This window comes from Rattus norvegicus, chromosome 3, assembly GCF_021556685.1.
Source record: "Rattus norvegicus strain SHRSP/BbbUtx chromosome 3, alternate assembly SHRSP_T2T, whole genome shotgun sequence".
Classification (NCBI taxonomy): domain Eukaryota; kingdom Metazoa; phylum Chordata; class Mammalia; order Rodentia; family Muridae; genus Rattus; species Rattus norvegicus.
The window spans coordinates 139,957,681-139,979,999 of record NC_141536.1 but is presented as its reverse complement, the minus strand read 5'-3'; the positions used below and the strand labels follow the sequence as shown (position 1 = coordinate 139,979,999).

The 22,319-nt window shown below is 44.9% G+C and overlaps 1 protein-coding gene across 2 annotated transcripts in view; it reads right to left on the bottom strand.

Annotated features, from left to right (window-relative positions):
- Positions 1–4,757: 4,757 nt before the first annotated feature.
- Nsfl1c (NSFL1 cofactor) overlaps positions 4,758–22,319 on the bottom strand; it is a 24,604-nt gene continuing 7,042 nt past the window's right edge. Inside the window, exons 1-7 of one of the 2 annotated variants that reach the window (XM_087654748.1) lie at positions 19,894–20,114; positions 19,203–19,368; positions 18,165–18,257; positions 16,834–16,943; positions 15,769–15,906; positions 6,390–6,554; positions 4,758–5,151 (exon numbers count right to left, since the gene is read on the bottom strand). In XM_087654748.1, the coding sequence (XP_087510874.1) occupies positions 4,989–5,151; positions 6,390–6,554; positions 15,769–15,906; positions 16,834–16,943; positions 18,165–18,257; positions 19,203–19,368; positions 19,894–19,964 (906 nt within the window). In that variant the 5' untranslated portion in view covers positions 19,965–20,114 and the 3' untranslated portion in view covers positions 4,758–4,988. Of the gene's footprint in view, positions 5,152–6,389; positions 6,555–15,768; positions 15,907–16,833; positions 16,944–18,164; positions 18,258–19,202; positions 19,369–19,893; positions 20,115–21,649; positions 21,725–22,319 lie in introns of those variants that run through there. The other variant, NM_031981.2, reaches the window with a different exon arrangement.

Here is a 22,319-nt window from a genome sequence, read left to right as displayed (position 1 = left end):
AGTTGGGTTGATACATGGGGGAGGGAGGGGGCTCCCCTTTTCAGAGGAGAAGGGGAAATGGAATGAGAGGAAGATCTGTGTGAGGAGAGGAGGGGGGGTTGATATTGGGATGTAAAGTGAATAAATAAATTTTAAAAATCCCCCAAAAATCTAAAAAAAAGAACAAAAATATCCAACAATGGAAAAAAGAGAATGTATTCATTTAGAGGCATAGGTTCACTCTGTCAGGGCCCTGGTCACAGGAGAGGGAGAAGACAGGAAGGACCTGCTGGCTTCCAGAAGTAGGCCAGGTGCTTTGAACCCCTCTCCGAAGAAAGAGGGCTCTTTGGGGTCTTGGGAACACGTGTCTATAAGCCTTTGGAGAAAGCCAAACAAACTCCTGTCTGTCTACTAGCCTTTTCCCTGTTCCTCAATCCAAGGTTAGTCGCACACAGGCTTCTCAGTCCTTAGAGTAGTCAGTTCCCTAGAGTGAGGCCAGGGTCTACGGACCATCCTATAGCCCTTAGCAGGCTCTGTAGACTCCTGGGGTCCAGACCCTTCCTAGGCACCGAGTTCTCTCTGTGCCTGCAGAATCTCTCTCATACTAGGTCTGTGTGAGGCAGAGGCTGAGCACTGATACCACCTCCAAGTTCTCAAGCTGTCTCCTGGAGACCCCACTTCCTGGCCAAGGGGAAAGGAAAGCTTGTTTCCCTCCCTTGAAGACTTAAAGCCTTTCAGCAACTTTAAAGAAAATTCTTCAATAAGTTGACCTTGTTGTAGGATGGGAAATATCACATAACTCTTTCAATCTCTGTGCAAGCCCTGTGTGTGGACAGCATCTTACCTTGGGTTGTAGGGATACTTGACCCCCTTGTCTCAGGGACCCAGTTTCTCATTGTAGTCTATTCAGCTGGAACTCTCCTTGAGTCAGGAAGGGTCTGCTCAGGATAGAGAGGGCATGAGGATGAATGCAGATGATCCTTGGTATGAGCCTTAGTTCTGTTATTATTAGATATGCCCTTGGAAAGGTTTCACCGATTCTATGCATCTGCAGTTACTTATTTTATAAGGTGCCTGGTAGTCAAAAGGCAGAGTTTCCCCCTGGATAATCAAAGCACTTGCCTTCTAAGTACTCCATTAAGGAGGTCATGCCTGCCCAAGTGCTCACATGACCTGGCTCTGGTAAGGAAAGATATATAGATGGCAACTATATTCATTATTAAGTTCCTCCTAGAGTCAAACATTTCCCAGATATCTTTAGTCCCTACAGTATAGGATGTGGGGTAGGGGTACATGACTACTATCATGTCTCTAATGGATGAGATACACGAAACTACAAAAACTTAAGTGACTGTTTTAAGATCATATCTAGCAGAAAATGGAACCTAAGCTCAAAGCCAGATCTGTCTGTCCAGAACACATCTGCTAAATCTGGCTCTTATGGGAAAGTTTCTTCCCTGACCCCAATTTTCTGCATCTGTCTGTCTCTGTCTACTTCCCACCCCTACCCTGTCTCTCTAGGGTCTCTTTACATAGCCCCGGTCGTCCTGGAATTCATTAGATCACCCTGCTTCTGAGTATTGGGAATAAAGGCATGCAGCACCAAGCCCAGTGGTTTCCCTCTTTCAAAGAACCAATCCCCAGGCATCCTTCATCACCCAATTCATAGGTGCTCTCCTCTGGACTCCTCCACACTCGCTTGTCATCCCTGTCACCTCTGTCCTTGGGCCTTTTTCACAGCAGAAAAACCTGGAAGTCTGGCTTTGCAGTACAGCAGTGAAAGGTTCAAATGTAGTTCTGCCCATTTTCCATTGGAGGTAAAGTACAAAGTCAGTGCTAAAATAATGGCTGGCCTTCTTTGTGGCCTGGCACAACCTCAGGCTCTCAGTAGGCAGTAGCTGGTAAGCCAGGTGCTGAAATATTCTCTTCACAGCATGTCCCACCTCCTAAGTTCACCTGGTTTTAGTCTGCATTTTTTTTTTTTTTTTAAAGAAAACTATCTGCACAGAAAGGAGTAACCAATGTTCTTCAAAAAAAACCTACCTCTACGGCTGAGCGCCTACTGGAAAGATTGGGAGTGTGTGTGTGTGTGTGTGGGAGTACCCTTTATGTTAATCTTAACTCCATTTCATTTTCACCTTCCCCTTTACTGCTGAATAGAGAGCCAGGGGTGGGTGAAGAATACAGAACACCCTGCCCTGGTAGAGGTTCAGCTCTAGTGAGGGCCAAAGTAAACAAACACACAAATGGACAATATCTGCTGTATCAGGCAAGGAGCAAATAAACAAGGCAGAGAATGACAGAGGACAGGGGCTGATCTTGCCAGGTCCCTTAGGAGTTTCCAGGCAGAATCAAATGCATACAGGGCAATAGAGAATAAGGACATAGTGTATGGTTACTATGGTGAAAGGAGCCCTCTACTGGGTGAGACAAGATGCTGGTCAAGGGCAGATTCAGGGGGCTATGGAATTTCTGCTTACTCCATGTGCGGGATGAAGGAAGCTGGCCAGGGAGCTAATGTCAAGTAGTACCTATCAAGTGGCTATGAAGGATAAAGCTACTGAGACTGGGTCCACCAGGGTCCCCGGAGAAGCTATGAGCCCTTCAGGTACCTGAGGCTGCTGCTATATGGGAAGGACTCAGTTCTCTTTAGGGGGCTGGCCACTGGGAGTTTGACCATGCTCCAGTAAGTATATGGGCAACACAAATTGGACTTGGTGTAATTTGGGTGTGGGGAGAGCACAAGGGTAGACCTGAAGGGAATGGGGATGGGAAGCAAGCGTGAAATTCTCAAATAATTAAAATACTGCGTTGGTGATGGGGGTGACAGAGCTACTGAGATTGACCATATGCAGGAGCTGGCTCAGATTGGGAACAGCTTAGATGCTTCAAACTCTGGAGTGTGGCCTGGAAGAGGATGGGAAGACGCAGTCAGACTGTTAAACAGAGCCACACCCATCTGCAAGGAGGAAGACCTTTTATTTGGGCCTGAGAAAGGGTTTCAAGATAGCAGCTGCCTTCAATCTGGGGGTCAGGACAGCGGGTTAGGATGTGGGAGCAGCAGGGAGCACATGTCTGCACCAGCTGCCTTTAGTGAATTCAGGTCACCACCCTGCAGAGTCTGCTGGACAGGGGCATCCTCTGTAGTGTTGGTGGCAAGAAACAGCTAGTGACACTCTGGAAGGAACTGCAGCAGTATCATCCAAAGCCGAGTGTGCCCATCCCTGCCTGCACGCTTCCTTTCTTCCATGATCATCTTTTAAGGAGGAACAGATGTATGTAGTGAGACAAACAGCACGTTTCTCTGGACAAGCTTGAACTGCACTTGTGAGAAAAGGCATCACGGAGCCTGGAATGGAGGTAGAGTAACTTCCAGACCAGCCAGAGCTAAAAGTGGGACCCTATCCCCCAAAAGAAAAACACAAAACAGGCATCATAACTAACTTACCTTTACTCTGGTGAATATGAAGTATTCTTCCATCAGATCAAGACATGTCCAGGCATTGTAAGGCACAGCCCACTTAATTCCAAGTGATTCCCTTACTTTTCATGAAATGCTAGGATGATCCAAAATGCTGCAGTTGAGAACAACTGCCGAGTTCAACAGCCCAGGACAAGTAGCTGGAGTATCTGATGAAAGCCCATCTGGGTGGACAGATGTTTCCATCTGAGCCTCCAGAACAGAAGCCCCTAGCTGGAAACAGCCTTCCTGGGCATGGAGCCCATTCTATGCAGTTCCTTTGGCCTTGGGCCAGGCACAAGACTGGGGCAAGTTCGAGCAGCTGCCATCCATACTTACTTCACAGGTGGGGAAAAACCAGAACCCTTGGCAAACCACTGGAGGATGTAGGCTACAACCAGGGAATAGAAAGGGCCTGAATTCTGTAGGAAGGCCTGGGTGTCAGAGCACAGTTCCTGGAAACTTGCCCATGTACGCTACCATTTGCCAAGTGTGACCTGCGCATGTGAAGTGCAGAAATAGTGGTGCTGCCGACTTCCTTCCAGGCAGCTCAATATAAAGGACAAACTCTACTGTCCTTGTTCTGTTTTTAACAACTAATTTTTGTTCTTCCAGACCTTTGGTTCTGGCTACCTTCACATGCCAGAGGCCATATTGCAGGAGATACTGCAGCCCCAGCAGGGCACTGTTTTCCAAGATCCTGCCTAAGGATGCTTCTTGGTAGCTCCCAGTATCAAGGTGAGTCCTGGCTCAGGGCAGGGCAGGGCAGAGTGCAGTAGAGTCAGGGAGGCAGAAGAGGCTCGCTCTAAGTTCCCTACTATCTTCCTCCTGCCTTCAATGGTGTAGGTCTTCACCGGGCTGGGTTATGCCTTAAGCTGCTGCAAGTCAAAAGGTCCACAGGGCAGGCAACAAGTATAAAACAGAACTTGTGCTCCAAAGCTACATGTTAATTACATGTGCCCAAATAAAATTTGCTTCTCGTTAAGACTCTTGCAACTACAACTACAGTTAATGGCACTCAAGATGCATAAATACTCATCCCCACACTTGAATCTGCTGTTAGCATTAGTGTCATTTTCTGCTTTTTTCCTAGATACCTAACTGAACCCACATCCCAATGTGAAGAAACCCTCCATTCCAGGAGGAACCTCCACATGACCATCTGGGCAGGAGGACACACCAGGAGAGGAGTACGTGTGCCAGTGACTTTATGCAGAGCACGAAAGCAGAGTCCCTTCACCATGCCCCGAGATAAGACTTTCTAGCAATCAATCACAGCTCCAGTGGAGCTTCTATATAACAGAATTGGTGGTAGTTCTTCAATTTTTTGTGTTTTTTATTTTTTTTCTTTAAAGTCCATTGATCATCACAAAAACCCAGGAAATACAACTAAAGAGAAAACAAATGTCCAACTGAAGTCTAAGAATCCAGAGCTACGGACGAGACGTGGCACTGGAAGAGCTAGGTGTACAGGGGGCAGGAGGTAATCCCCACGGGCATGGCCACAGTCATGGGGGACACATAGGGAGGTGAGGCAGCAGCTGGGCGGTTATGTTAACCGCTGCACGATGACAGCGTTGAGAAGATTGGCTTCCTTCAGGGTTTGGTTCTCATCAGCCAGCTCTTTGTTAGGGAAGGTAGTCATAAGGACAAAACTGGTGGCAGCCATAGCCGGCCGTGCATCCACGATGAAGAGCCGGATGTCGCTGATCCTGGAGGAGTAGGGTAAGTGGGAGGTAATGAATAGGGTCTCTGCCTTGGCCCCCAACCCTGGCCTTTGGGAAGAGGAATACGTCTGAAGGCTCCTTCTCGCCTTGCCTGCTGTCCTGTGTCTCCTCTCTACAAGCAGCCAAAGCACATCAGTCTCATTTCTTCCCCTGCCCAAGGCCCCCCACCCATTCCTGGCAGGTACAATCTCCTGAAGTCCCAAAGCCGGCCTTATTTTGCTCTTCTTCCTTGCTCTCATATCTCTTCTCCTTTCTTCCTTCCACACTCTGCCTTCTTTCATCATTTCTATTCTACTTCAGGACTCTTCACAAAGGGCTGTCTTCTATTGTTCCCATCTTGCTATAGAAGTGGCTGTAAGCACACACTTCTGGGACCATCTGACTATACAGCCTATGCCTACAGGCCATGAATCCCAGCAGGGTAGACACACCTTATTTGGGTGTCATAAGGGGCACTTCTCAACTATATGTCAGCAGCACCTCAGTCCTAGGAGCCCCCTCCAGGCACTTTTGTGCAACTGGGAATCACAAGGATACAGTCCCTGGAAATGGAGTTCTTCCTTATACCCTACCAACAGAAGTCTCTTCCTGCCACTAGGTAGTAGTGGTTCATGAGAGCCTGGATACACAAGGTGCAGCCTAGACCCTCACCCACACTCTGTGCAGGCTGTCACCGGGGCAGGGTTAACCAGTGAGGGGAACTAAAGCAGTAACTGGTTGGTGAGATGGGTTCCCTCTGAGAGGGAAGCACCAACATTAGGAACACTTGGTCATCACTCAAAAATTGCCAAACTACTAGTGACGCACATCTGAGTCCTGGCTTAGTTGGCCCACCATGGATGAAACTTAGACATCTTCTTTGAAAGAAAAGAGCTGCTAAGTATCCACACTTGTTATAGACCCTTAACACCTCTCTGCTAGTCTCTTCACTCAATGGTGCCTTACTTTCCCTAAGTTTAAAGCCACAGAGACACTTCCTTTGAACAAGGAACCTGGTAGCTTAATCCTAATGATGAGGAATGAGACCTACAGATGAGGCACGGACAGACAGACAGACCCAGCTACTTGTACATTCATCATCCCAACCCACTGCCTCCTCCAGGGAAAACATGGATTGCTTGATGGTGTTCACGAGGGAGAACAGCTGCCTGCTTCCCACACATCTATGCTAGACTCTGGGACTAGACACTGCTGGCAAAAGGTAGTTCAGATAGAGCAGGTACCTGTGGCTGTGGTTGAATTTCTGCACCAGTCTCCCGCCATCTGCCAGTCGGATTTGGATGTTCGTGGTAGGTTCTGCCTCATTGATTAAGATGGACGAGCTAGCTTTGGCTTCATTTTCTGCTTGCTGGGCTGGAGAGCTGGTGTTTAAAACCTGCGGGGCCGTGCTGAGGAGAAAGAAGTACATCAGGGCAGTGTAGAAACAAGGCCTCTGAGGCACAAGGCAGAAAGCTATGAGTTCTCACTGAGCAAACCTGCCCAAACCTGTGTCTCATACTGTTTGTTGTCCAGAAGAATTTATCTCTAACTGCAAGCAACACTCACTCAGGTCAGGTGCTCAATCTAGGTGCCCTATGTGACAAAGTCTAGAAAGAGGACAGCTTGTACTTGTAGAGATGAGACGGTTGTGAGGCGTAGAACCCAGATCAGCATGTCTCAGCTTCAGTGACATGGCTGGAGGATGCGTTCTAAATCTGTGACCGAGGCAGCCTTGGCAAAATTGTGAGTGACTGGTTGTGTTATGTTCTTCAGGCAGGCGCCCTCTAGTACAGTGATTCTTTTTTTTTTTTTTTTTTTTGGTTCTTTTTTTCGGGGCTGGGGACCTAACCCAGGGCCTTGCGCTTCCTAGGTAAGCGCTCTACCACTGAGCTAAATCCCCAGCCCCTAGTACAGTGATTCTTAACCTTTAATGCTGAAACCCTTTAATATAGTACCTCATGCATAGTGACCCCGAATCATAAAATTATCTTTGTTAATACTTTGTAACTGTAACTTTGCTACTGTTATGAATTGTAAAATATCTGTGTTTTCCAATGACTTTAGGTGACTGCTGTGCATGGATTGTTTGACACCCTCCCACGTCCCCCACAAAGGGGTTGCAACCCACAGGCTGAGAACTACTGCTTTACTATGAACTCGCAAGTGCATTTCATATGTGCCAACTATGGTGTGGTGAAGGATTCCTAAAGGTCAGCCAAGGTTAGCCACACAATGAGCAGGATGGAGCATCTGCCAGTTTATTTGTGCTCACATCTTAAGAATGAGATGGACCAGGATCCAAATTCACCCATTAGCTGTGTGGCCTTGGGCAAACCAAGTTCCATTTTTTAGTTTTTACTGAGACAGGATCTTCCTATGTAGCCCACACTGGCCTAGAACTCACTATGTACCTGGGCTGACCTAGGGCATGTGGCAATCTTTCTGCCATCGCCTCCATAGTGGTACAGGCATGCACTACCACATCCAAGTTTCAGTATAGGACTTTTAACAGGACTTGCAGTAGCAAGGACCTTAACGAGGGTCACACATGCCTGTCTTGCTAAGCTTTAGTGAGGATTAAAGGGAGAATTACATAGTATACTTGGTGTGTCTGACAAATACGACATACACAAGGTCCCCATTTCTTTACAACCATTCGGAGGTCTCCTGTTCTCTGAATCGCCTACTAGCCCAGCAGATGATTTGGCCTCCATCTCTGAAGAGAAGGAAGACTACTAGGTGAAAGCCCCCAATCTTGGCACAAAGCTTTCAATTAGGCAGGTTCCCAGACCTTATCCTTCCTGTTCCTCTTTATAGCCTAAAAGGGGGAGGGAGAGTTAGAGAGATGGCTCAAAGGTTAAGAGGTCTTGTAGAGGACCTCAGTTCAGTTCCTAACTTATAACCGCCTTTAACTCCAGCTCCAGGGGATCCAAATCTCCACCTTCCACAGGCGTCTGTACTTACATGCACATAGTCACACTCACATACACAAGTACACGTGGCTAAAAATAATAATAAAGATCTCTAAAAAAAAAAAGAGTACCCTTAAAAAGTCCAACTGAAAGTTCTCTTCAATGTGTGTTTCACATGACCCTAGTCCATTGACAAATCTGAAAAGTTCAGGAAATACAACATTTCAACAGCTCCATTATTAGACACCAGCCTATTCAAGTTCTTGTGAGACTGAAGTGAAGGCAAACTCACTCAGTACTAGGTCCTGCCACATGTTACACAAGTTAACCTTCTACAGAAAAAGCACTTCATGGATGTATTTAGGAAATGCTACCCAGGAACAATAAATAGCAAAGAATGGCCAAGAAATGGACTTCCTCTTCTGTGAAGAGATGGGGGCTGAGAGAATTAAAAGTGGAGCTCAAAGAGTAGCAACCATGCTTTCATTCGTGAGGAGCTGTTTTTATGTCAGATTCCTAACCTGTAAGTCCCAATCCTGGGACAGTGCCAAGTATCATGCTACCTGTCTCTTCTGGAGGTCCTGAGTTCAATTCCCAGCAACTACACGGTGGCTTATAATCATCTATAATGAGATCTGGTGCCCTTTTCTGGCCTGCAGACATACATGCAGGCAGAACACTGTATACACAATAGATAAATAAATCTTAAGAAAAAAATTCTTTCTCAGGCTGGGAAGTTTAGTACCAGTTCAAGGCTAGCTTTGTGCTACAAAGGCAGACAGAGTTTTAAAAACTAAAACTAGACCTTGGAAAGGACTTGGGAGTCATGCTTTTGATCTTCTTCCCAGTGTAGCCATACTGAATAAATCTTTTTCTGTGTTTCATTATAAAAGAGAGCAAGCTGAGGCACAGTGAGGTAAAGTTCTCAAGCAATGGTCTGAGGTGGAGGACCCAGGGCATAATCCTAGCCATCAGGAGGCGTCTAGTGTGTGCTCTTAAAACAGGGTTAGGCCTTGGAGTTACAGACACAGGCAGAATTGGGGAAACTGACCTAAGATTCACTTTCCTTAATCAAACAAAACCAATAAACTAGACTTGATGTGTTTGAGAGAGAGAGAGAGAGAGAGAGAGAGAGAGAGAGAGAGATAACAAGAATGACAGAAGATGAAGCTGGGTAGGTAAGTAGGGTTGGGATTGGGTGAGGGAAGGTGAATATGGTCAAAATACACTGAAAGAAATTCTCAAAGATTTAATAAAAATTGTTTAAGAAAAAAGTAAACAGCCAGACGTGGTGTTTTATGAGTTTGAGGCCACCCTGGGTGACACAGTGAGACACTATCTCAATAAGCCAAACAGACAAACAAATTAAGATTTCCCAGAAGAGTTGAGAAAGCAGCTCAAAGGACATGTTGCACTTGGCATATACTAGAGGCCCAAAAACTTCTGTCGCTGTTCACAGTTATCTCTAGGATAGTGTTGGCAGTAAGAACAGAGACTAGAAGGAGCCTAGTCTGGCACTGGTCAGTACTGTGGCCCCAGGGAAAGGCCTCATTCTCTAAGCTATGGTTCTTTTATGTAGACCGGGGTAAAGTAGTATTAAAGCACTAATTATAGAAATGCTTAATACTGCACACAGCAAACAGCAGAAAACTTCAAACATGCTATCATTCTTAAAGGTCATCAGAATTTTGGAACAAGATGTTAGGTCTAGCCATGAGTTCTAAATGATCTTTCAGAAAAGACAGAAGAGAGAAAGGCAAATACTCCGACACTGAGCTTCATGATTAGTTAAGAACAATATACTACCCTTCAGCCTGCTCCTTTCTGCTGGGACGGAATGCTAGTCTGCTCTCTGGAAGAGGCTATATCCTGAGACATACCAGAGGACCCACTGCACTCAGGACATTTGATATCATATCCTGAAGCATACCAGAAGAACCACTATACTCGAAACATTTGATCCCACATCCTGAGGCATCCCAGGAGACCTGCTGCACCCAGGGCATCTGACACCACAACTGGAGATGTCCCAGGAGATCCACTGTACCCAGGACACCACAGCTTGAGGGCAGCCCAGGAGTTCCTCTGTACACAGGGCAACTGGGCAATTGACACCACAGTCTGAAGACCTCTCAGGGGCTCTGATGCATGTAGGGCAACTGACGCAAAAGACTGAAAGGCTCCCTGGAGTGTGGTTGCACACAAGGAAACAGAAACCACAGTCCATTGACCCCGACCCACCCCACTCTGGAGAACAGCTTCTCACAGGACAACATTGTGACTGCTCCTCTGAAAACCCAAGAGTCTGAAGGCTTCCCAGATCCACTGCAGTCAGGGCAACAAATCAGCTACTTCTCTGCCCCTCTGAATAACCCCCAGTTAGAAAGCCCCACAGAAGGTCTGCTAGAGCTAGGAGACTTGTTGCAACCTATGGACAACAGGGGTAGACTTCAGACAGAGTCATCCAGACCAGCAAACACAAGATGGTGAGAGGCAAGCGCAAGACCATAGGCAACAGAAGCCAATGTACTCAGGTATCATCAGAACCAGTTCTCCCAGCACAGCAAGCCTTGAATACACCAACACACTTGAACATCAGGAAGCTGACCTAAAATCCCATCTCATGAAGTCCTTTAAAGGGGATATAAATAACTCACTGAAAGAAATACAGGAAAACACAGGTAAACAGGTAGAAGTCCCTAAAGAGGAAACGAATAAATCCCTTAAAGAAATACAGGAAAGCACAATCAAACAGGTGAAGGAATTGCATAAAGCAGTCCAAGACCTAAAAGTGGAAGTAAAACAATAAAGAAAACACAAATGGAGGCAAACCAGGAAATGAAAACCTAGGAAAGAGGTCAGGAATTACAGATGTAAGCATCAGCAACACAATACAAGAGATAGAAGAGAGAATCTCAGGTGTAGAAGATAAGGTAGACGAGACACAACAGTCAAAGAAAATTCAAAACATAAAAAATTCCTAACCCAAACATGCAGGAAATTCAGGACACAATGAAAAGACCAAATCTAAGAATAATTGGAATAGAGAAGAATGAAGATTCCCAGCTCAAAGGACCTGAAGACGTCTTCAACAAAATCATAGAAGAAAACTTCCCCAACCTAAAGAAAGAGATGGCCATAAAGGTACAAGAAGCCTACAGAACACCAAATAAATGAATGGGACCAGGAAAAAAAAAATCCTCTCATCACATAATAGTCAAAACACTAAATGCACAGAAAAAAGAAACAATACTAAACGCTGCAAGGGAAAGGGGCCAAGTAACATACAAGGCAGACCCATCAGAATTATACCAGACTGCTCAACAGAGAGTATGAAAGCCAGAAGAGCCTGGTCAGAGGTCATGCAGACTCTAAAAGAACACAAATACCAGCCCAGACTTCTACACCCAGCAAAACTTTCAATCAACATAGATGGAGAAACAAAAAAATATTCTAGGACAAAACCAAATTCAAACAGTATCTATCTTCCAATCCAGCCCTACAGAGGATCCTAGAAGGAAAACTCCAATACAAGGAAGATACCTACACCAAAGAAAAGAGAAGATATTAAGCATCTCACAACAAAGCCAAAAGGAGAAAACCACAAGCACATAAAGCCACCTATAAAAACAAATATAACAGGAACCAACCATCTGTCTTTAATATCTCTCAATATTAATGGACTCAAGTCACCTATAAAAAGACAGTAGCTAACAGACTGTATACACAAACAAGATCCAGCCTTTTGCTGCATACAAGAAACACACCTCATTAACAAAGACAAACACTATCTCAGAGTAAAAGGTCTAAAAAGCAAATGGTCCCAAGAAACAAGCCAGAGTTGCCATCCTAATATCCATTAAAGTAGCCTTTCAACCAAAATATTATCAAGCTTGATGATGAAGGACACTTTGTACTCATTAAAGGGAAAATCCACCAAGAGAAAGTCTCAATTCTGAATATCTATGCCCCAAATGCAAGGGCACCCATATTCATAAAAGAAACTTAGGAAAGCTCAAAACACACACTGAACCCCACACAATAATAGTGAGAGATTCCAACACCCCACTCTCACCAATGGACAGGTCACTGAAACAGAAACTAAACATAGTGAAACTAATTGAGGTCATGAACCAAATGGATTTAACAGATACCCTAAAACAAAAGAATACACCTTCTTTTCAGGACCTCATGGTACCTTCTCAAAAGCTGACCATATAAATTGGTCACAAAACAACCCTCAACCAATACAAGAAGATTGAAATAATCCCATGCACTCTATCAGACCACCATGGACTAAGGCTGGACTTCAATAACAACAAATATATCAGAAAGCCCACATACACATGGAACCTGAACAATGCTCTACTCAAAGATAATCTGGTCAAGGATGAAATAAAGAAATTAAAGACTTCCTGAAATTCAATGAAAATGTTGACACATCATACCCAAACTTATGGGACACAATGAAAGCAGTGCTAAGAAGAAAATTCATAGCACTAAGTGCTTTGGTAAAGAAACTGGAGAGATCTTACTTACACTAGCAACTTAACAGCACACCTGAGAGCTCTAGAACATCACCCATGAGGAGTAGATGACAGGAAATGGTCAAACTCAGGGCTGAAGTCAACCAAATAGAAACAAAGAGAACTATTCAAAGAATCAGCAAAACCAAATGCTGGTTCTTTGAGAGAATCAACAAGATAGATAAAGCCTTAACCAAACTAACTAAAAGGCCCAGAGGCAGTATCCAAATTAACAAAATCAGAAATGAAAAGGGAGACATAAGTCCTTAGTGTTCAGAGTAATGCAAATCAAGACAACCCTGAGATTCCACCTTAAACCAGTCAGAATGGCTAAGATCAAAACCTCAGGTGACTACACATGTTGGCAAGGATGTGGAGAAAGAGAAACACTCCTCCACTGCTGGTGGGATTGCAAACTTGTACAACCACTCTGGAAATCAATCTGGAAGTTCCTCAGAAAATTGGAAATAGACCTACCTAAAGACCCAGAAATACCACTCTTGGGATTATACTCCAAAGATGCCCCATCATGACACAGGGGCACATTTCCACTATGTTTTTAGCGGCCTTATTTATAGTAGCCAAAAGCTGGAAAGAACCCAGATGTCCTTTAACAGAGGAATGGATACAGAAAATGTGGTTCATTTACACAATGGAGTACTACTCAGCTATTAAAACAAGGACATCCTGAGTTTTGCAGGCAAATGGATGGAACTAGAAAATGTCATCCTGAGTGAGTTAACCCAAAAGGACTTGCATGGTATGTTCTCACTAATAAGAGGATATTAGCAAAAACAAAAACAAAACAAACAACAACAAAAACAAAAAAACAACAGAATATCCAAGATACAGTCCACAGAACTCAAAAAGGTCAACAAGCTGAAGTGAGGACACCCTTCACTTGAGGAGAAGAAAGCAACCACAAGGGGGAAGGGAGGAAGGGACAGAGAAGGGAAAAGGGACGGGAGTAGGGGTCCGGGAGAGGGGAACATGATCTGGTATTGGGTGGGGGAAAAGGACTGAAGTCCTGAGGGCCAGCAGAAAGAATGGAAACAGGCATCCTTGGGAGGTAGGAGGTGGGGAGACCCTCTAGAATGTACCAGAGACCTGGGATGTGAGAGACACTCAGGACTCAAAATGGGGTGGGGGGTGGGGGGATGAAAGGCCCTACAGTGAGGAGAGGGAACTTATTGAATCCACGTCCAGCAGAAAGACAGGGCATCATGTGAGGGATGGGGTTGCTATCCCACAGCCGAAGCTCTGACCCATAATTCTTCCTGTCTGAAAGAAATGCAGGGATGGAAATGGAGACGAGCCTGAGGAAAAGAAGGTCCAGCGACAGACCAAAAGTGGGATCCAGCTCAAGGGGAGGCCCCAAGACCTGACACCATTACTGAAGCTATGGGGCACTCACAAAAAGGGACCTACTATGATTGCTCTCCAAAAGACCCAACAGGCAGCTGAAAGGTGCACCCACCCAACCACAGAAGCTGCTGACCCCTCTGGTTGAAACAGGGGAGAGCTGGAGGAAGCTGAGGAGGAGGGCAACCGTGTAGGAGGACCAGCAGTCTCAATTAACCTGGACCCCTGAGATCTCTCAGACACTGGATCACTAACCAGGCAGCATACATCAGCTGAGATGAGGCCTCTAACACATACATATACAGCAGAGGATTCCCAGGTCTGGGTTCAGTCAGAGAAGGTGCACCTAACCCTCAAGACACTGGAGGCTCCAAGAAGTTTAGAGGTCTGGTGGGGTGGGTAGAGTGGGGACATCTGGTAGACCAGGAGGGAAATAAAATTTAGAGTGTAAAAATAATTAAAATAATAATAATAAAAGAACAATATGCTTGGAGAACATTAGTTCCAAACCACTCCACATAACTTTGTAGGGCAGCTATGTTCACAGGACAGGCCCTCTGCCTACTCCTTCCAAGAACTGCTTCCACCTAAGCTACTGCTCTCCAGAACAGTTGACCACCTATACAACAGTAATGGAATTTCACCCATGGGCAGGGAAGGTAAACTTTAACCTCTATAACCAGAGGCTTTTCTTTGGTGTCTCCCTAAAAACGCAATGGAAAGGAAGCATCTCTCATGAGAAGAACCCGTCATTCAGATGCTCATTGCTTTCACAATGGAATGATCTGGTGCTAAGGTAGTTTTTCAATAATCCTTGACACTAGAATTCAGTGCCAGCCTTCATAAAACCATCACTGTAGAAGGCCTGGGGAGCAGCAAACCTTACCACTCATCTCTAACAGTGCCCTAGACATGCCTGGTGTAAACAGAAATACATGCAGTCTTTACCGAACTGTCAGGTAAGCTCCCGCTCAAATCAATGGATGTGAAGCCTAAATCTACTACAAATATTCAACACAACTCGATTTTCTTAATGCCTTAAACTGAGATCAATGTTCCATTCACTATACGATTTAACGTTTTATATAGAACTTCAAAAACAAACCCTCAAATCTCAAGTTTATTTTATATTTGAGATAAACCTGAAAAAAACCTAAGATGTTTTAGTTCCTAATTATTCTGGATGACAACATGATAGTGAACCTAAGTGTGATGGGTGGTACATGTTTCTAGCCCTAGCACTTTGACGCAGGAGGATACTGAGATAAGGACCAGCTGTGGGCAACAGAACCCCAGTCTTGACTGGGCTACACACTAAAAGCCTCATCTCCAAAGCAGTAGCAACCTTTCCAAGGGCTATGATGTCCCATCTATCTTGAGCAACACTCCTGGGAGGCTGTGCTGGATAGGAAGTTGGAAGTTTCTAAGCCCTGCATGCTTATTCTAGGCTTACAGCAGCCAGGAGACGCAGCTTCTCCAATACTCAGGATTCCGAGTCAGAGCAGCAGCTATGCTCCTTTTGGTGCTCACGCCAGGCAGTTCTACATGCACTGGCTCATTTATTCTTCCCAAGTACAATCCTGAGGGCAAGGACTCTTATCCACCCTACTTTATAGCTGAGGAAACTGAAGCTGTGCAGTCTAAGGTCACACAGCTGTAAAGGAAAGACAAGCAGAGACTTAACTCAGGTCTCGACTCCAGAACCCATACTCTCCTTACTCTCCCTCCCCTGAAACAAAATTCAACTACCCTGCAAACAACACGAAGCTCCTCACAGTGAGGACACAGGATTGGCTGGTAGTCCAGCTGACACGGCTTCTCACCTGCCTAGTTTCTGGCCCTCGCCAGTGAAGGCTTTGAAAGCTCCCTTGGGCTTCACGAAGTCCTCGTCCCGATGATCCTCCATATCCAAGTTCACCTGCCCACCGTGAGCTAACCTCCGAAGCTCTGCAGGAACCTCCCTAAGGAAAAAGGCAATGTTGGGGTTATTGTGAGAAGGATGGAAATGCTGGTTAAGTTGTTATTGTCAACTTGATATCCTCTGCAGTCATCTGGGAAGAGAGAACCCCAATTGAAGAACTGCTTTCCCCAGCTTGGCCTGTGGCCATATCTCTGAGAGACTGTATCACTGACAAGCGATGCAGGAAGGCCCAGCCACCAGGGACCACACTGTCTGGGCAGGTGAACGTAGCTCTGTCAGCGAGCCAGTAGAGCAGGAGTCGGCAAGCAAACCAATAAGCCTTGTTACAGACTTGCTGCTCCCTTAGCTGCCTTTGGTTACTGTTTTATCACAGCAACAGAAAGCACACTAGAAGAGCACACAGGTGAGACCAAACCTCTCAAGTCCTTTGCTTTCTCAAGCCCCTCTCCTTTGTCTCTCCATCTCTCTCTTTCTCTATCCCCAAGGACTTTCATGAGGAGAGGAACTGGGGAGAAGATGAGGGAAGCCCCACCCCAAGGCAGTGACAGCATCTCTCACCCCAACAGCCTGAGAAGAGGGAGACTGGTTATGCTATGGTCACCAGGGTCTGGTTATGAAAGTGCTACTGGTCTGCTTCCACCTTTCAGTCACAGCATGGTTTGTTTACTTGGCTACTTAGCTATGCCTCAGGGGAAAAGCCAAAACATGGACAAAGATTTTTAGAGCGATCTGTGAATCTTTTGCCAATTGTGCTAAATCTGGTTTAATAACTTTTCTTCCTTCCCCACCTGACAACTCATTTACTAACCTCTCTCTTTTTTTTTTTTTTTTTCCTTTTTCTTTTTTTCGGAGCTGGGGACCGAACCCAGGGCCTTGCGCTTCCTAGGTAAGCGCTCTACCACTGAGCTAAATCCCCAGCCGACAACTCATTTACTAATGTGAAACTAACGTGGGCTTTCCTGCTTACCCTCTACGGATAGACTCCAGAAACTGGGCATTGGATGGGTCTTGGTAGCTTCTAAGGTCACCATTGTCTAGGCTGAATCCAGTTTTCCAGAGCTTTAGCACTACATGAACCTGTGACAACAGGAGGTAATAAGCAGGTAGTTACAATGTGAGGAACCTAGAAAATGCAATTGAACCTACAAATAAGTGGGTTTTCACTATTTCACCATGTCACTGCAAAAACATCATGAGACAGATACACACACATCAAGGGTTATCAACCAAGTACATATGCACCAACTTAAACTAGGAATATGCTATGATGAAGGTTAGGAAAACGGGCATTGTTCTAAGGAGTTTGCTAGCGAGGTGAGTATACAAGAGATGACTCAACCCCAGCTCTGGCTCCCTAACTGAAGGACTGCTAGTGTCAAATCCACTCCTCAGCTATTTTGCAGTGATTAAAAATGATATCTGGGGTTGGAGAGATGGCTCAGTGGTTAAAAGCAAATAGTGCTCTGATAGAGGGAACTAAGTTTGGTTACTAGCACTCATGCCAGTCCCTCCCAACTGTCTTTAACCCTCGTTCCTGAAGATCTAAATACCCCCTATAACCTCTGTCCTCATGTGCATATCCCCTGCCCCCTTGACATTAAAGAAATTTCAAGAAGATATACATAATTTGCCAACTTCCTATATGCACTTAGAGAAAAAGGTTTGAAAAGCTAACAACTAATGTACTGTAGGCCACTGCTACAAGTCTATAAAAGTTTTACTGTTTTCCTGCTTGACTTTATTTGGGAGTAAAACTAAAATGATTTAAATATAAAATATACATCACAGAAATGAATAAACACAAAGGAAGGCCAAAGTATTTTGTAACATAATGTTAAAAATTTTTATAGACTCAAAATTATACAATATTGCATGGAGAATGTGTGTGTGTGTGTGTGAATGTGTGTGGAAGATAAAGAAAAATCAAGCAAAATGAAACAAAATGGACACAACCAACCAAATCCATCCATATTTCAGGTTTCTTTGGCACTTTCAAGGAGGTTCTTCAACCATTCCCCAAACATCAGAGAACCCCCTTCCCATCCAACACACACATATATTGCCCCCTTATTGTGATCCAAAGAACACTCAAGAAACCTTCCTGTGCCCATCTTCTTCCCCGCCCCTTGCCCTGGCCCTCTGCCCACCAAGTGAAAACTGTCTCATTGCTGTGAACAGCCCTGTAGAGACCACAGCAGGCTCATCTTTCAGAAGTTGATCGTTCACACATGTAACCAGCCCCTTCTGAAATGGGCACAATGAACAGTTCACAAACGTCTCTGAGCAAGGCAGACTCACATCCTGGCCTGAATGCCGCCTCCTTTCTCCTGCCACATAGGCAGACTCCTCTTCTGGTGCTGCTCCAAGGCGGTAGCCCCCTCCTGCAAATGGCTGTAAAGGGACAAGTTCATAAACACTTGGTGGTGGAATTACTCAGGTACGAAGACATATAAGGGATGAAGCAGAAAGGCAGCATCTGATCAAGTTCCTTAACTTCTGAATAGCACACTGACTGTCACAAGCGAGGATAAGAGGTGAAGGCTAGAAGGCCCAGCTAAAGGGAACGGCTACCACTCTCAGTGTAAACTCAGTAATAATTCAGGAATATGGGGACAGGACAGCAACAATGACTTTTTGATTTTCTGAAGGACAGAAATCTTTACATAAAAACTGGTAACAAAATTGGACATGATGGAGCACATCTTTAACCCCACCACTTGAGGCAGAGGCAGAGGCAGAGGCAGAGGCAGAGGCAGAGGCAGAGGCAGAGGCAGAGGCAGAGGCAGAGGCAGAGGCAGAGGCAGAGGCAGAGGCAGAGGCAGAGGCAGAGGCAGAGGCAGAGGCAGAGGCAGAGGCAGAGGCAGAGGCAGAGGCAGAGGCAGAGGCAGAGGCAGAGGCAGAGGCAGAGGCAGAGGCAGAGGCAGAGGCAGAGGCAGAGGCAGAGGCAGAGGCAGAGGCAGAGGCAGAGGCAGAGGCAGAGGCAGGCATCTCTGTGAGCTTGAGGCAAGCATGGTCTACAGAAAAAAATTCTAAAGATGGAAAGGGCTACACAAAAAAATCCTGTTTTTTAAAAAAAACAACAAAACCACCCCCCCCCAAAAAATCCTCCCCCGAAACCAGTAATGAATTTAATTACAGTGAAAGGAAATCACTAAGCTGGCTAAACTGGATAGGTATGTTTCTGAGCTCTGATCCAGCACAGACACATTAGTCTTCTACACAGGAGAACAAGTAGCCAAGTGAAAAAACAAAGAAACCAATCTCTGCTAGAGAGAAGGAGGCCTCACTCGTCACTGTGGAATCAATTCCTTTGGGTACAACAACCCTTATGCTCACTCTCGGTTTACTGGTCTCTCCAGGGCTCTTGGTCACTCGTTCCACAGCTACAGCCCCATGCTCTTTGGCACCCTTAAACAGATCATCCACCAGCTCGTTGGGACTTTTCTTCCGGGGAGGACCAACAATCTGCTGTCCACTTCTCTCTGAGCCCCCAGCATAAAACCTGTGTATAAAATGCCAAACACACCAAAAATGAACAGAAGATGTACCAGGTTCGGGTATAATGTCTTTATTGGCTAGCTAGGAAAACATGGAAGGGTGCAGGCAGATATGATGCAATGGGAACAGCCATGAAGTCAGTAAGGGTCTTGGGGACAATGGCGGTGGTGGCATGGAGATGGAGAGACAGGGACAACAACAAGGCTGCCGAGACATCTCCTGGACCTCTTGAGGATGCAGTTATCAGATAAAGACATGGGGGAAGAACATTCCAGGCATGCACGACAACACATTAATGCAGGAGAATGTCAGCAGGAACCATCATATGGAAGCCCCTTTCCAGGAGGAGGCAGCTGTGGTCCTCGTCAGAAGCAGCTAACTCTAAGAATTCTGGATTAATGGTGGTGGTGCAGTTAGTACAAGCAGCTAGGACCCAGTCCTGGCTCTGCAACTGATGACCTGAATAAGCCAGTGCACTGCTTTGCACTCTTTGTTGCTTTAAAATGAAAGGATTACATGCCCTACCTACCTGCTCCTTAAGTCAGGGTCGAGGTTCAAATCAGCAGATGTATGCAAAAGAGCAAGCAGAGCAATGTACATGTGAGGCGGACTGACACCACACCAAAACGCCCCCCAGACTCGCTTCACCTGCCATTCTTACGATGCACACGGGGAGCCTCAGGAGATGCACTAGAAGCCAGGGAAGCTCCAATCTCAAAGATACGCTCCAAGATATCTACCCCAGGCACTCTAGTAGTCCAAGAACAGCTTGAGATTAAATTAGCACTTTTATTAATCTGGATCTAAGAGGGCACTGTCACATAGCTGCTTCCTCATCAGTCTTACACTAATTCAGCAATTTGTCTCTAAAAAGGATTAAGTAGGAATCAATCTTGGCATGTAAGTCTTACAATTTCCCTAGAACAGGAGGCAACACTTAGGCTAGGGCTGAGTCTAAAGTGTGTAGGGTCTAAAGTAGGCAAGGAATCTAAAGGGCTGTGAAACAGTGGAGGGTCACAGTGGAAGCTGTGACCAGGCTGGAAAAGGTGGAGGTGGTATTTGGGAGCTCGGCAGTCACACATGGGGCTGAGTTAGTGCCTTCTACTTGAGGAGTATAAAACCTTAAAACTACCTACATCTCCAAGTCTCCAGTATATTTAAAAGCAAAGTTCTGAGATAGTGTGAAGCACTACATGAACACAGGCTTCTCAAGTCTCCACAGTGAAGTCACTACATTTCCACAATGGTTATCTTCTCATCTCCCTGAGAAATGCTTGAAAGACCAAAGCAGACCCATGAAGAATAAACGCCTGAGAAATGAGGCTATAGCCAGCTTATTCTTGTTCAATCCAGATAAATACAGTTCTGCCTGGGCTGAAAAGTCTTAGCTGAGGGATTTTAAGTCTTGGCTTAAGACCTGGGAGCCTGTGAATAACAGTCTTAAAAGTATTATGTTCTTGACCTGGTATTTCTGTTAGAGGAATCACTCTAAGAACGTAATTCAAAAGTGGTTAAAGACTAATATAAATGCTCATGGAATTGACATTTACAGTAGAATAGACACAGACATACCAAAACTATGGGACATAGGGGCTAGCAAAGTCATGGAAAACAGGAATTTTAGTGTCAGCAGGGAAGTATCTAAGACCTTGCTTAATCCAAATCAAGAAATAAATCAACTTCACCATGTATAATCAGAACAAGAACTGCATAGAAACATAACAAAATATTAACAATAATTATCAAAGAATGAACACTATACTTTCATTCTATGGGACTCACATTTTCTACAACGAAGCAATAATTCTATTACAACATTCCTAAAAGTAAAAACAGTATGATTGTGTCTGGAGTATACACGTTTATAACCCTATTTTTCTACTTATTGTGTAATTAATTTATATGGGTAAAAACAGCACAAATAAATACTTGGCTATGTCTGCACTGTGATATTATGGGTAACTTTCTCATTCTTAGAGGTTTTGCTTCCCTCTTTATAATAATCTTCTATAAATACCTTCCTGTAACAATGAGAGAGAGAGAGAGAGAGAGAGAGAGTGCATGCCTGCGCGAGCACAGCCCCAGAATATGACAAAGGGGGGTGCAGCAGCAACCAGACGAGAAATTACTTTTAAACTACACTGAGCAAACTGTTCTTAGGATGTTATACGCTATGCACAACAGTGATGGTTGGCAATAGTGAGCATGTGTCCCACACCTTATCCTAGGTGATTTAAATACCATTGTGTACCTCCTATGAATCGTGCTCCCTCTCAAAGCCTTACCTCTGTCCCTCTTCTTCCTCTTCCTCTTCATCTTGGTCATGAATGAGGTCTCTGAAGGATGTTACTCTATTATCACTGGAGACAAAAAGGAGCAAAATTATTTCAGGAATAATTAAAGAAATGCAGCACCTATATCAATTGGGGAGTTGGACTCTAGAGTGAGATGTTGTGATATGAAGAACACAGATGAAGACTGACCTAAGTTTAGATAACAAAGGATGTGGTATTTGTCTGTTAAGGTCACACAGGACTGAGAATAAATTAGCTAATGCTACTGTGAGGTAAAATGGAATCCAATTTAAGCTGTTCTGGAAATGGGGGAATGAGCTATTCACTATTTCTAAAGCAAACTACTGAGGGCTGGAGAGATGACACAGTGATTAAGAGCATTTGATGCTCTTGCAGAGGACCAAGGTTTGGTTCTGGGCATACATGTAGTATATAGGATAGCTCACAACTATTTGTACAGTTCTGGGAAATCCAACATCCTCTTCTGACCTCTGTGGGCACCAGCCACGTACATGGTATACATACAAACACAGGCAAAATACCCATACACATAAAATTAAAACAAAATTCTTACTACTGAAGTTTTATTATTAACCTTTAACATTTAAGACATTAACTAAATGTTGGATTTATAAAGATAATTAGACACTGGTCTTACAGG